The sequence below is a fragment of the Bombina bombina genome, chromosome 2, assembly GCF_027579735.1.
Source record: "Bombina bombina isolate aBomBom1 chromosome 2, aBomBom1.pri, whole genome shotgun sequence".
NCBI lineage: Eukaryota > Metazoa > Chordata > Amphibia > Anura > Bombinatoridae > Bombina > Bombina bombina.
The window spans coordinates 366556579-366566154 of NC_069500.1; the positions used below are offsets into that span (position 1 = coordinate 366556579).

At 38.7% G+C, this 9576-nt stretch overlaps 1 protein-coding gene across 1 annotated transcript in view; it reads left to right on the top strand.

Annotated features, from left to right (window-relative positions):
* The window catches only part of DDX55 (DEAD-box helicase 55), a 46287-nt gene that overhangs the window by 8202 nt on the left and 28509 nt on the right, over positions 1-9576 (top strand). The window contains exons 6-7 of the mRNA XM_053701815.1: positions 1901-2050; positions 9348-9537. Coding sequence (XP_053557790.1) covers positions 1901-2050; positions 9348-9537 — 340 coding nt within the window. The remainder of the gene's footprint in view (positions 1-1900; positions 2051-9347; positions 9538-9576) is intronic.

Below are 9576 nucleotides of genomic sequence, written 5' to 3' on the forward strand. Positions count from 1 at the left end.
AGTGCCTTACTGCTCTTCAACAAAGGATGTGCAGTTACTTTGCATTATTATTAATTGCTGTCATTTTAGTTTTATTTTATTAATTGCCTTGATTAAATTATTTATTTCTATTCCACATCTAAGTGTAATAGATCTAGAGCAGCACCAAATTACAGTGTGGACAGTGCACAAGCTTTTATGTGCACTGTTTCACCAAAGAAGCATGGTCGTGATGTGCTGGTGATGTGTGACGTCACAACACTTCCGGTTTCGGCACTTCCGGTTTCGCATGCTCATTGAAAGGAAAATGCATATACGTATATGCATTTTCCATTTGTTAACCACATCCATGTGACCATGGAGGACAGGGAAAGCAGCAAAAACTTTGACAATCGTTTATGGAGCCTGCTTGCAGTTAATTAAAAAGGTACAGCTCAACATAATTATTTTTTTAGGCAGAATTGATTTGTAATGATTCCCTGTATTGTTGACTGGTCCTTTAACTAGACTGTCCCTTTAAATTGGATAGAAAAAAAACTTTAGAAGTAACAATTCTAGTCCTCCAGTTGGCATGGGACTGACTTAAAAAATACTTTTGTACATTTATGAAATAAACATATAAATTGATATTGTAGCTGCTAAAACTTAAACATAGTCAGTCCTATCTCTAAAAGAAATAGTCAAGTCAAAATTAAAGGGACACTGAACCCAAATTTTTTCTTTTGTGATTCAGATAGAGCATGCAATTTTAATCAACTTTCTAATTTACACCTATTTTTTTTGCTCTCTTGCTTTCTTTATTTGAAAAAGAAGGCATCTAAGCTATGTTTTTGGTTCAGGACCATGGAAAGCACTTGTTTATTGGTGGGTGAATTTATCCACCAATCAGCAAGAACAACCCAGTTTGTTCACCAAAAATGGGCCGGCATCTAAACTTACATTCTTACATTTCAAATAAAGATACCAAGAGAATGAAGACAATTTGATAATAGGAGTCAATTAGAAAGTTGCTTAAAATTGCATGCTCTATCTGAATCACAAAAGAAAAAATTTGGGTTCAGTGTCCCTTTTAAACTTTTATGATTCATATAGGGCATGCAAATTTAAACAATTTACTTGTATCATCTAATTTGCTTTGTTCTTTAGGTAATTTTGTTGAAAGTTATACCTAGGTAGGCTCATATGCTAATTTCTTAACGACCGCCTCTTACCTCAGTACATTTTATTAGCTTTTCACAGCTAGACAGTGCTTGTTTATGTGTGCCATATAGATAACATTGTGCGCACTCCTGTGTAGTTATTTATGAGTCAGCACTGATTGGCTAAAATGCAAGTCTGACAAAAAAACTGTTATGAAGGGAAAGTCTACAGAGGCTTAGATACTAGTTAATCACTGAGGTAAAAAGTGTATTTATATAACAGTGTTGGTTATCCATAACTGGAGAATGGGTAATAAAAGGGATTATCTATCTTTTTAAACAATACAATTTTTTAAGTAGACTGTCCTTTTTAACCTACAAAAATAAAGGTCTAGCATCTAATAGGGTATAAGGTTTGACAGCAAGCTGTGGCTAAAACAATGCACAATGTAGCTCCATTTTTTTTAATTTATATTTTTTATTGTTGTTTAGTCTCAGGCAATGATTTTTTTTTAATCACCTGTGATATCAAAGTAGCAGATTTAAATGGCTGACCTGTCCATATTTGTTAAAACTAAGCTAAACCCTAATAATATATCAGCATTTTATACATAGATTTATTATATACAGCAGCAGAAGAAGAATAGCATGCACAAAAACCTAAACGTCTTTTTAAAATGTGTGTTTACCAAACATTGGTGTTAACATTGACTATGGTGAGTAATATCTTGTATACAATTTATTAAGATCTAGTTGTAATACATTTCTGCTTGTTTCATTAGTGGACATATCATTGTCGCCTCCCCTGGGCGATTGGAGGACATGTTCCGAAGACAGGCGGATGGGTTGGATTTAGTCAACTCCGTAAAAACCCTTGATGTTCTCATTCTGGATGAAGCAGATAGACTTCTGGATATGGGATTTGAAGCAAGGTACCATATCCTGTCTAATATTTTGTAGCTCTCCATCTCTTTAGAAACTGTTGACTTGCTTTTGAAATATGCTGTGTGTGTACAGTGGTATGAAAATATTCTAAAGTACCATAGTGATAGCCAAATGTACTTGTCCGGACGCATAAAACAATTGTGGGAGCACGTAAGGATGGAAGAGCAACTTCTGAGTGCTTGTAGGGTGGATAAAGTCATTTTATGTCTAAGATTTCTTGCTTTTAGTGTATTTGTCATGTCTCCTTCTGAAACCAGCATTCTCTTTATCTGTCTAAAATATGATCTAAACTGTTATGACTGTAGATCAGCTTGCACAGCCTGGGTACATAAAGATGCTGGAATTATCTTCACTCCCAACTTATTTCTCCAACATTGGTGTGTCCGGTCCACGGCGTCATCCTTACTTGTGGGATATTCTCTTCCCCAACAGGAAATGGCAAAGAGTCCCAGCAAAGCTGGTCACATGATCCCTCCTAGGCTCCGCCCACCCCAGTCATTCTCTTTGCCGTTGCACAGGCAACATCTCCACGGAGATGGTTAAGAGTTTTTTTGGTACTCTGGTTCAGGCCAGAAAACCTGTAACTAGAAAAATTTACCATAAAATATGGAAAAAATATATCTGTTGGTGTGAATCCAAAGGATTCCCATGGAATAAGATAAAAATTCCTAAGATTCTCTCCTTTCTTCAAGAAGGTTTGGAGAAAGGTTTATCTGCAAGTTCTCTAAAGGGACAGATCTCTGCTTTATCTGTCTTACTACACAAAAGACTGGCAGCTGTGCCAGATGTTCAAGCATTTGTTCAGGCTCTGGTTAGGATCAAGCCTGTTTACAGACCTTTGACTCCTCCCTGGAGTCTAAATCTAGTTCTTTCAGTTCTTCAAGGGGTTCCGTTTGAACCCTTACATTCCGTAGATATTAAGTTACTATCTTGGAAAGTTTTGTTTTTGGTTGCAATTTCTTCTGCTAGAAGAGTTTCAGAGTTATCTGCTCTGCAGTGTTCTCCTCCTTATCTGGTGTTCCATGCAGATAAGGTGGTTTTGCGTACTAAGCCTGGTTTTCTTCCTAAAGTTGTTTCTAACAAAAATATTAACCAGGAGATAGTTGTACCTTCTTTGTGTCCGAATCCAGTTTCAAAGAAGGAACGTTTGTTACACAATTTGGACGTTGTCCGTGCTCTAAAGTTCTATTTAGAGGCTACTAAAGATTTCAGACAAACATCTTCCTTGTTTGTTGTTTATTCTGGTAAAAGGAGAGGTCAAAAAGCGACTTCTACCTCTCTTTCCTTTTGGCTTAAAAGCATTATCCGTTTGGCTTATGAGACTGCCGGACGGCAGCCTCCTGAAAGAATCACAGCTCACTCCACTAGGGCTGTGGCTTCCACATGGGCCTTCAAGAACGAGGCTTCTGTTGACCAGATATGTAAGGCAGTGACTTAGTCTTCACTGCACACTTTTGCCAAATTTTACAAATTTGATACTTTTGCTTCTTCGGAGGCTATTTTTGGGAGAAAGGTTTTGCAAGCTGTGGTGCCTTCCGTTTAGGTGACCTGATTTGCTCCCTCCCTTCATCCGTGTCCTAAAGCTTTGGTATTGGTTCCCACAAGTAAGGATGACGCCGTGGACCGGACACACCAATGTTGGAGAAAACAGAATTTATGCTTACCTGATAAATTACTTTCTCCAACGGTGTGTCCGGTCCACGGCCCGCCCTGGTTTTTTAATCAGGTCTAATGAATTATTTTCTCTAACTACAGTCACCACGGTACCATATGGTTTCTCCTATATATATTTCCTCCTGTCCGTCGGTCGAATGACTGGGGTGGGCGGAGCCTAGGAGGGATCATGTGACCAGCTTTGCTGGGACTCTTTGCCATTTCCTGTTGGGGAAGAGAATATCCCACAAGTAAGGATGACGCCGTGGACCGGACACACCGTTGGAGAAAGTAATTTATCAGGTAAGCATAAATTCTGTTTTTTCTGACATTATTGCTGAATGTGACAGTCCAGCTCTTCTATCTGTCAAAAGAGCTGAAATAAGGGGGCAGTCTGCAGAGGCTTAGATACAAGTTAATCACAGAGGTAAAAAGTATATTAATATAACAGTGCTGGTTATGCAAAACTCGGGAATGGGTATCTATCTTTTTTAAACAACAAAAATTCTTAAGTAGACTGTCCCTTTAAGCTTCTTCCTTCCTGTTACTGTGGAGCAAAGTAGTACAGCTCAGGCCTCTGGTCTGTCAGCTGACCTTTTATAGAAGGGACAGTCTCTGATTTTCTAACCCCTTCTAGTTAGTGTTTGCTTTGTAAGGACTCTCTGGTGTGTCCTCCTGCTCTGCTATGTACTTTATATGTTGAGTCTATTTCTAATCTTAAACAGGGTTTTGCTGGGCTTCAGAGTGTGCCTTATAAATGTTGCTCCCAGGAGGGTTCATCTAAATTTTCTCTAAAACTTAAGAAGCATGTACATCCTGAGGTGTTAACTATTTTGTTTCCAGTTGTTATGCTCAGAAGTTTGCAAGGATTTGAAGATTGTCCTTCTTTGGCCTTTCGCTCATCAGGGACACCGCTTAGGAGCGACCTCTCTAAGTTACCCATTAATGATGGGGGTGTTTTTTATTCTGAGGATAGCCTCCCTGAGTCTCAGGATCCTCCTGCTGTGGCAGGGGATGTGTCATTTAATTTCAGGCTTGAGCATATTCATGCTTTATTGCAGAAAGTTTTAATTGCTTTGGAGGTAGAGGATTGTCCTGCTACAGTCAAGTAATCATGATTCAGATAGGGCATGCAATTTTAAACAACTTTCCAATTTACTTTTATCATCAAATTTGCTTTGTTCCCTTGGTGGTATTTTTGAAAAGCTAAACCTAGCTAGGCTCAAACTGATTTCTAAACAGTTGAAAACCGCCTCCTAGCTCAGAGCATTTTTAAAGTTTTTTAGTTAGACTGTGCTAGTTCACATGTGTCACATAGATAACGTGCTCACTCCCGTGAAGTTATTTAGGAGTCTTCACTGATTGACTACACTGCATATCTGTCAAAGTCACTTAGATAAGGAGGCTGTCTGCAAAGGCTTAGATACAAGGTAATCACAGAGGTAAAAAGTATATTAATATAACTGTGTTGGTTATGCAAAAACGGGGAATGGGTAATAAAGGGATTATCTATCTTTTTAAATAAGACAAATTTTGGTGTAGACTGTCCCTTTAAGGCAGAACCTAAGCAAATTCCCTCTTTTCCCATGCCTGATTCACTTTCTGAATTAATTTCTATAGAATTGCAAAAGCAAGGTATTCGTTTTGGTCCATCTACTAAGTTTAAATCTGTTTCATCTTTCTTCTGTTGATACAAAGATTTGAGAAACTATTCCTAAGGTGGATGTAGCTATTTCATTCTTGCCAGGCGTACAACTTTTCCTTTGGAGGATAGTTACTCTTTTAAGGATCCTTTAGATAAGAAACTTCAAGGTTTTCATATGCAATCTTTTTAGCTTGCAGGGTTTATGTTTTAACCTGCTGTTAGTGTTGCTTTGTTGATAATTATGTTTGGTGTGAGAACCTTTCAGAACGTGTTCCCAATTTGGATGAGATTCAGGACCTCATTACTTTCCTGAAAACAGCAAATTCCTTTATTTGTGACGTATCGGGGGCATGATTCACCTTAATGCTAAGAATGCTGCATTAGTTATTTTAGCTAGACAAGCTTTTTGGCTTAAAGGGACACTGAACCCAATTTTTTTTCTTTCATGATTCAGATGCATGAAATTTTAATCAACTTTCTAATTTACTCCTATTATCAATTTTTCTTTGTTCTCTTGTTATCTTTATTTTAAAAGCAGGAATGTAAATCTTAGCAGCCAGCCCATTTTAGGTTCAGCACCATGGAGATCGCATGCTTATTGGAGGCTTATATTTACCCACCAATAAGCAAGCATAACCCAAGTTCTCAACCAAAAATGGTCCGGCTCCTATGCATCACATTCCTGCTTTTTAAATAAAGATAGCAAGAGAACGAATACAATTTTGATAATAGGAGTAAATTAGAAAGTTGCTTAAAATTGCATGCTCTATCTGAATCACAAAAGAAAAAAAATTGTGTTTAAGGTCCCTTTAAGTCTTGATCTGCTAATATGGTTTCTAAATGCAGTTTACTTTCTTTTCCCTTTCAGGATAAATCTCTGTTTAAGTCTGGACTGGATGCTAAGGGAGCTTTTCTGTCTGAAGATAAAAACCTAAGGGTTAGCCTAGATCTGCAGGGTATTTTGTTCATTTCGACAATCTAAGGCTCAGAAAGCTTCTACCTCTGCCCAGACTTCTGGGTACTCCAAACCTTCTTGGAAGGCTAGCCCTTCTTGGTTTAAAAACAATCAACCACATTAAGCTGAGGCCCCATGGCAGATCAGTCTCTGGTGGGGCAGGTTGAGTCTCTCTTTTGGAGTCTTGGGTGAGATCTGTTCAGGATTCCTGGGTATTGCAAATCCTTGCCTAGAGGATTTAATAAGCTTTCCTTCAGGGCCTCATTGGGGAAGATTCTTTGTCTTTAGTGCCTCAAGATTATTTTAAGGCCAAAGCCTTTTTGGCTTGTGTAAGATATCTGGAATTAATAGGAGTGATTGCTCCAGTTCAAACTTTAGAATTAAATCTGGGGTTTTATTCAAATCTCTTTATAGTACTAAAGAAAGAGGGTACTTTTCAACCTGTTTTGGATCTCAAAATATAGAAAAAGTTCCTGAAAGTTCTTGCTTTTAAAATGAAGACTGATTGCACTTAGTGAAGGAGAGATAGTTTATGTTTACTATAGATTTAAAAAATGCTTATTTACATATGCTTATTCACAGGGATCATGTAAAGTTCCTGAGATTTGCTTTTCTAGGTAAGCATTATCAGTTTATAGCCTTCCTTTTTGGTCTGGCTACAGCACTTCAGAGTGTTTACAAAGATGTTGGTAGCTCTGTTGCCTGTAGTTCGAACTCTGGGAATCTCTGTAGTGCCTTTCTTAGACGACCTTCTTGTTTAGGCTCCTCCTTATCTGGTGGTCTCAATTTCACCATAACAGATTGGTGCAGACTGAAGCTGCAACAGGCTTATGTCCATCTGCAGCTGAATCCTCTACCTTCCATTGCTCAGTGTACGTAAGTTATGGGTCTCATGGTGACAACCTCTGATGCAGTTCTATTTGCAAGGTTTCATCTTCTGGCTCTCCAATTGCAGATGTTGTATCAATGGCATGGGGAGCATGTCGATTTGTCTCAGAGGATTCTGTTAGATCATAGGACAAGACTATCTCTAACTTGGTGGCAGATTTTACCATTCCTTTGTTCAGGGGTCCTCTTTTATTAGGCCGGTAGTAATTTCCACAGGTGCAGTCTTGGGGTCTCTGAGATCACAGGGAGTTTGATTTTCTCAGGAGGCGAGATTGCCTATAAATATTTTGAAACTTTGTGCATTCTTCCAAGCTCTTCAGAGTTGGCCCGACCTCAGAAAGGAATCTTTTCTGCGATTCCAGTCAGACTGTGTCACAGTAGTGGCTTATGTCAATTATTAGGGAGGAACTTGCAGTTTCATTAGCGATGAGGGTAATATCTCGCATCCTCAACTGGCCAGAACATCTTTATTGCATGATTTTTGTCATTCACATTCCGGGTGTGAACATTTTTGAGGCAGACTTTCTCAGTAGCCAGTCTCTTTACCCAAGGGAATGGTTGCTGAATTTAGGAAGTTTTCGGACAGATTGTGGTCTACCAGAGATTGATCTCATGGCCTCTCGTCTGAATTACAAACTGCATCAGTATTGTGCCAGGTCTCGGGACCCTCAGGCGAGTCTGATAGATGCCCTTGTGGTACTCCTGGCCATTTAATCTGATTCACATTTTCCCTCCCTCCATTTGTGTTAATATCCAGAGTAATGACCAGAATCAAGCAGCAACAAGCCTCTGCAATTCTAATTGCTCTGGCATGGCCTCATGGGATTTAGTTAGTGGATCTGGTTCAGATGTCCTCGTGCCCTCCTTGGAGGCTTCCTCTAAGAAGGAATCTTGTCTCTCAAGATCCTTTCTTTTATCAGGATTAAAAGGTCTGCATTTGACAGCATGGCGATTGGATAAGGGTTTGTCAGACAGTTTTCGGAAGGGTCAAATTTCAGCTTTGTTTAGTTTCATTAAAAAAAATTCAGATTTTGTAGACCTTAGTTCAAGTTTTCATCAGAATTAAGCCAGTTATTCATCCAGTTACTCCTCCTTGGAGTCTTAATTTGTTTTTGAGGGTTCTTAAAATTCCTCTTTTTTTGAACTGATGGATAGTTTGGACCTTCAGCTTTTTATCCTGGAATGTTCTTTTTTTTTTTCTCTTCTAGCTATTTATTCAGCTAGAAAGCTTTTTCATCAGGATAAGGCTGCCGTTCAAACTAGCTATTACTTTCGTGCTAAGGTAGTCTCCAGAGATACTATTTATAAGGAGATTGTTGTTTCTTCTTTTTGTTTAGCTCCTAAGAACTCTGAACTTCACAATTTGAATGTTCTCTCAAATATTATGTTGAAGGCACAATAGATTTTAGACTTTCTTATTCTCTTTTTGTCCATTTTCCTGGGCCCTGCAAAGGTCAGAAAGCTATGGCTGTTACTTCAGCTACTTGGCTTAAAGCCTTAATTCGTAAAGCTTATTTGGTTGCGGGAAAACCTTCCACTGATCAGTTGCCACTTCTTGAGCCTTCTGTATTGAGGCTTCTATTTAGCAGATTTGTAAGGCAGCTACTTGATCTTCTTTACACACTTTGGTACAGTTTTTTTTTATATCACTTTGATGTGTATGCTTTTTCTAAAGCTGAAGAGGCATACACATCAAAGTTCAGTGGGCTGTAATGCCTGATCAGTAAAATATTTGCCTTCGCTTTCCCCCCCCCTCCCTATTTTATGGTTATCTTGCTTAGGTATTGATTCCCACACATGGTGGCTCATGGAGTCGCCATCTAATGAAAGAAAACAAAATGTATGCTTACCTGATAAATTAATTTCTTTCATAATGGTGAGAGTCCACAAACCCTGTCAGGTATCAGAAGTACTTGTTTTGCACTTTTTTTCCCCCTCACTTTATCTTTCCTGTTTTTCCTCTTCTACTTGGCTTATATGTATGACTGAGGATCATGGGAAGTGTGTTGGGGTTTCTTTTACCGCCTCCTAGTGGTCAGGAGGGGAATTTCCCACGTAATAGCTTGTGGACTTGCACCATCATGAAAGAAATAAATGTATGAGGTTAGCATAATTTTGAATTAGTATTTTTTCTTTCTTGAAGTCTAAACACTATCTTGGGTTACCTACCCAAACAGCGGAGGACTGGTCTATTTTCTGCAACACAGACTCAGGAGCTAGAAAATTTGGTGAGAGCTGGCCTGCGGAATCCTGTCCGTATCACTGTGAAGGAGAAGGGAGTTGCAGCAACAAACACGCAGAAAACACCAATGCGCCTGGAAAATTACTACATGGTGAGTATGTTAGAATCCTTGCTGGTATTGTATTAAAGA